General features: G+C 57.2%; 1 protein-coding gene across 1 annotated transcript in view; it reads left to right on the top strand.

The window, feature by feature from the left end:
* Positions 1–440: 440 nt before the first annotated feature.
* RHBDD3 (rhomboid domain containing 3) overlaps positions 441–5,744 on the top strand; it is a 7,995-nt gene continuing 2,691 nt past the window's right edge. The window contains exons 1-4 of the mRNA XM_044449015.1: positions 441–543; positions 3,073–3,420; positions 4,427–4,810; positions 5,395–5,548. Coding sequence (XP_044304950.1) covers positions 3,267–3,420; positions 4,427–4,810; positions 5,395–5,548 — 692 coding nt within the window. The 5' untranslated portion in view covers positions 441–543; positions 3,073–3,266. The remainder of the gene's footprint in view (positions 544–3,072; positions 3,421–4,426; positions 4,811–5,394; positions 5,549–5,744) is intronic.

Below are 5,744 nucleotides of genomic sequence, written 5' to 3' on the forward strand. Positions count from 1 at the left end.
CTCCAACTCAGCAGCCCCTTCGCTTGCACACAGGCTGGAACCACGGCATACCGCAGTCTCCTCAAGCTGGCATTCTGCAGGCATGCAGGACCACAATCCCCATCATTCCCAGCCAGCATGGCCAACGGCCGTGGCTGCAAACCCAGGGAGTTGCAGGCAGCCGAACTGCATCTGCAGGACGCCACGCGGGATTCACTGGGCCCTTTGCCTGAGTGGACATCCTGAGAAAGAACGCAAAAGAGGGACTGGATTGATTGTCCCCTCCGCACACACGCAAAGAAAAGGGCGACAGCCCTGCTGCAACGGGCAAGGACCGCGTCCAAAGCCCCGGCTTGTTCACCTCCCGCCTCCCCAAGGCAGCACCATCTCCACCGCGGGCCCCTCTTTAGCTACGCTCCCTTGCGGGCGGCATGTGCAAGCTGCCTGTGCAACCGGCCCGCACAGAAATGCAGGCACGCGCAAAATGGCCGCACAGCGGCCCCCCGGTGCTGACGGGCCGGGGCGGCGGCAGCCTCTCCCACCAAACATCCCTTCCTGAGCTGGGTAAAGGAAAGGAAGGGCGGGGAGGGGTCCCCTGCATTCCTGCAAGCAGGGATGCCCTCGCGTGGGTGCGGGGAGGCCGGGCAGCAGCGTGGGGTCTCTGGAGGGGAGCAGCCGGAAACCCAGAGGAGGCTGAGGGGGGGACCTGGACACTGGATGTCAGGGTGCAGAACCTCAGGCAGCCGCAGCCACGGCTCCTGGGGTGCCCCAGCAGGCTCGCCTCCTCCCCCAGTGCCGCCTTGTCCCCGCATCCCAAAGGGGCGAGATGCCGCTGCTGTGGCTTGCTGACATTGCCAGCTTCAAGCCAGGGTATTGCTGGGGGGCGGGGGTTGCAGGCAAATCTGTTTTAAATTGTTTAAACGGTTGGATTTTCTCTATTTTAATTACTGTGAGAACCGTTTTGAAAGTGGTATATCAAGCAGTATATAAATGCTTTAAATAAATAAATAAAATGCGAGAGTGCTTTTGGCCCACGCCCCTGGCTTGCTCCCGCCACTCCAGGCAGGCAGTCCCCAATTCCAGTTCCTGGAAAGGAAGGCCTGCTTCCGGCCCCTCGAGGGGGCCTTTGGGGGATCTGGCAAGTGGGTCATGAAGGCAGGAACACCCCTCGCCTGTCACCTGATCTGCTCCCGTCCCCTTATTACACAGAAGGGATCTGCTTCGGGACACAGGATTCGTTTTGCCATCACGTCCAAAAGCCTTTGACAGGCTGGCCCTCTCCCATGATTTCCACTCCCTTTGTTTAAAGGCTGCCTGAGAAGGTTGTCTTTCCAACTGGTGAGGTCCCAGCTCTTCCTCCAGTCATGCTGGCTGGGGATGATGGGAGTTGGAGTCTATCTGGAAGACACCAGATTGGAAGAAAGCTTTCTTGACATCTTTTTCGTGGCCTCTTTCAATGTTTTAGCTTTTGCTCAAATGCTCCATTATTTGTATTGTTAAAAAATGTGGGCCTTGAAAGCTGTCATTTGGGGGCAGGAACACAATGAGCAATATGTTGTGTGGAGGAGGCCTTCATGCCATGCCACCAAGCATCTCCCTGGGCGGGCCCGAGTTCCAGCATGCCAAGAGAGGGAGTGAGGTGCTGAAAGCCCCTCGTATCGGTGGGTTTATTCCTTCCCTCTTCCTAAAAGAGGGCTATGGGTAACCCATATCAAGTCCCGTGTAAATGACTTAACATGAGACTTGATATGGGTTACCCATAGCCCTCTTTTAATCACATGAGGAAATTGTTTCAGGTGCATAGCCATATTATCTGCTTCCAGGAGAAAGGAAAGTGGTGTTCATGACCTATAAGGCCCAGTATGACCCTCTGGAAGAACAACCTCTTATGACTCACTCAAGGTTCAATGCCTCTGCCATCAGAGCCGTGTTTGGCATGTTTGGCGAGAGCAAGAGGAAGGGCCTTCTTGGTGCTGGCTCCAGGCTCTGCACCTGCTGCCCAGAGAGCCCTGGGTCGATCCCCTCTCTGTTGCCCTTCTGCAGGCAGGCGGCCATCACCAAAGGGAAAATCATTAGGTTGGGTGCGGCTTGTTGCTTTCCATATTGTGTTTCCCATTGTGTTTTGAACAGATTTGTTTTTAATGATAGTTTTAATCACATTTTGCTTTACTTTTGGTTGTATTATTGCTGTCCACCTTGAGTGCCATTTTATGAATAAATCCTATGACCAAAGGCCGAACTCTGTGCAAGTTAAGACATGAAAAAGACTTACAAATTCCTAGTCAGCTGACATGGGCATCCTGGGAATTGGTAGCCCTTTTTCCTGTCTCCAGTTGCACAGGATTAGACGCTAACTGGATCATAGCTATGATTTCCCACCTGCCCTAACCTTACCAGGTGGCTTTAGTTCTTAAGCTGGTGTATCTCAGCTCCTGCCTCCATAAATAATACAGGTGATCAGACTATGTAAAATAGGGATCATCGTTCTAATTCAGGGTTTTATTGATGTATTTCTTAGATTTCTATAGTGCCCAAACTCTCTGGGCAGTTTGCAGCAATTAAAATTGTAGTATACATCACAGTAAAACAGAACAGATATAATGTAAACCCACAGTATACAACCAAAGTTAAGCAGCACAAAAAAAATCAGAAATACAATAACACATTTTAAATAATTAAAAAACAAAACTAAGGGGTTCATTCCATGTGGCTGAGCAAAACTCCCCAGCCTCGGATGATTTGGGGCATCCAGTGGAAGGCAGGAGGACCTGGAGATGGGCCCCGCTGGGTACTAAAATGCCTGGAAGAATAACCTGGTGCCAAAAAGACCACAACGCAGGTGCCACATGAGCCTTTCCTGGGAGGCGTGTCACACCTGGGGTGCCACCACCCAGGGACCCTCTCCTTAGTTGTCGCCTGGCCTGTGTCGTTTGTTGGGGGCTTCTTAAGGAGGGCCTCTAAAATTGTGTTGTGGGCCGGCAGTTATGCATGTGTGGTTGCTGTGATCACCCACATTCAGCCAGGAAGGCAAGCAGTGGCTGTGGGTGCAAGGCAAAGCTCTCTTGATAAAAATATCTCCCCTCTGCCTTTCAGTCTGGTCCAGCGGATGATACAAGCCAAACTCTGTCCCTGTACGGCCAAGGGCACTTCCGCGGCCAGAGTTTGGGATCAGAAGCCGCTCCGCCGCCTTGCCTGCAGCGCAAAAGTCTCCCTGAACCGATGAGTCCGAGCTGCCTGCACGTACCGAGACGCGGCAGCCGTTGCCCTTCCTCTGTCCTCGCAGGGGCATGTGGCTCAGAAGGCTCTTGGCCAGGCCCCGGGGGCCGCAGCTGCCCCCCGTCGCCTCTTCTGCCCTCATGCTGCTGCTCTGGCTGGTCTGGTGGACTGGCGTCGGGGAGAGTTTGGCCTTGGAGCCCAGCCTGCTGACCAGCCCCTCCCAAGGTAGGTGCCTGTGCCTTCCAGGTCGCACTTGGCCCTGTGGAGCAAGCTCCCATAATGAAGCCACGCCGCGTCCAGAAAGAGAGCTGCCTGCCCATTTCACAGACTCAGAGAACAGAGGAGTTGGAAGGGGCCGTGGAGGCCGTCGGGTCCAACCGCCTGCTCAGTGCGGGACACCAGTTTTGCCCCTTCCCACAGCTCTGGGCATGCCTGGATTTATGCCGGAGTGGGAGCTGCCTCTTGCTAACCTCTGTGGCTCGTCTCATGCAACGGCCAGCTTTATTTTGGGGGGACAGGGCGGGTTGCGAGGCCAGCTTTCCTTGGGACGAGGTGGGGTGGGTGGGGTTGGACTGGGGACCCAGAAGTTCGGAAGCGCGCTGGGTGGGCAGTTACTGACTCGCAGCCCAAACTACCTCACAGGGCTGTTCGGAAGATAAGATGGGGAGTGGGGGGTTATGCAACCCACCTTGGGTTCCTTTATTAAACAATAAACCAGTCGACCTGTTGCGATCCAGAACTTGTGCCTGCAACGCCAAACACTGAGCCAGCATGGCACCTGGAAGAGACCTGCTAAGGGAAGGCGCGTTGAGGCAGAGCGGACACCTTCCAAGACCTCCAGCCTTTCGGGGAGAAGGCTGGGACCCCTTAATTTCGTTAAGTGTGAACAAAGAAGCATGAGAACAAAAGGGGAGAGGGGGATGCCCATTGCAGCAAAGGTCTGTCTGCCCACTTATTATAAACCGGGAATTTTGTGGAATTGTGTTAATGGACTTGTTTTGTCTATCCTGGACACAATCCTGAGCGGGTTTAGCCAGAAAAACACCCCACAGCTCCCCGCGTGCCCCAGCCAGCCCTGCATGTGGGGAGGTGTCAGGCCTTTCCTGTCTCAGCCTGCACAAGACCGTGCGCTCGGTGGACCACCGGCTGCTCCGAGTTCCCCTTACGGGCAAGAAGGGGCACCTGCACATGGCAAGCACCGTCACTAACACCGGCGGCTCATCTCCCACAGCCTACCGCCTGGTCTCCTACTGCCTGTGCCACACGGACGCCGCCTTGCTCGCCGTCAACCTGCTGTGCTTCCCGCTGCTGGCCTGGCGCCTGGAGCGGCAGCAGGGCCCGCTCTGTTACCTCCACGCCGCGGCGGTGGGTGCCGCCACCTCGGCCCTCCTGTACCTCCTCCTCGCTGGACTGTGCGGCGCCCTGCCCGGCCCCGCCGTCGGCAGCTACCTCCCGGTGCACTTGGCCACGCTGGGGTGTCGCCAGCGTCACGGGGGGCGCTCGGGCTGGGCCCCCACGGCCTTGTTGGCTGGGTTGCTCCTCGCCCTCGGCCAGGTTCTTCCCCGCCGCCCTCCTCTCCTGCTGCACTTGTGTGGGCTGCTGATGGGCCTGGCTGGTATCCTTTCGCAGAGGTCCGGGTCCCGGGGCCGGGTGCTGGGGCTGAGCCAGACCTGGGAGGCCTGTGCCTTCGCACTGCCTCCATGGACCCGGCCAGTCCTACAAAACGGGAACGGCGGGCTTGGTGAAAAGCCTGCTGACCATTTCCTTGGCAGAGAGGAAAGATCATGTGCCTTAACAGGTACGAAGGATCCGTCCCACGGTGGGGTGGGCAGCTCCTTTCCGTGGCCTTTGGGTGGCCATGTGGGGCCAGCCCTGTCGTACGAGCCGAATCCCCATTCTCCCAGCCGCCAGCTTGAGGCTCTGATGCTCCGGGGAGAGTGCTCGCCTTGCATGCCAAGGGTCTCAGGTTCAGTCTTGGGCATCTCCAGGGTGGGCTGGAAAGCCCCCTGCCAGAGCCACACTGGAAGGCTGCTGCCAGCCTGTGCCAGCAATCCCGGGCTTGGTGGAAGGCAGCATCCTTGGAGCAAGGCGGTCTCAGCCCACGGGTGTGCCCACTTAAGCATCCCACGGGCAACAGCGTTCGCCTTGGAGCACCTGCTCGGCTTTCCTCGGCTGCACAAGTTCTCCTTGACATGTCAGGCTGGGCCAGGATTTTCTCCCCGCTGGAACTGTCAGAGCGGTGCCTGGAAACGCTCTGCCGCTGGACCCAGGGCCGGAGCTCCCTTCCCCCCTTCGTCTCGCCTCCAGCAGCTGGAATCCTTCCGACCGTTGACCCGGCAGCCCAGAGGGAAAGGTAAATTTGGAGCAATGCATGAAAAAGGGAGGGACGCGGGGGTAGATGGGAGGGCTGCATGGGGGAAGCCGGGGGTGGGGGGTGCTTTCCCCCCTCTTCATCATACTAAAAGCTGGGGTGATCTGGGGAGGCTGAATGCCCAGAGGTTCCGGACCGTGCTGCCCACTCAGGTGGATCTCGGGGGGGGGGGGGGGGG

Source organism: Varanus komodoensis, unplaced genomic scaffold, assembly GCF_004798865.1.
Source record: "Varanus komodoensis strain SLA01 unplaced genomic scaffold, ASM479886v1 scaffold56, whole genome shotgun sequence".
Taxonomy (NCBI): Eukaryota; Metazoa; Chordata; class Lepidosauria; order Squamata; family Varanidae; genus Varanus; species Varanus komodoensis.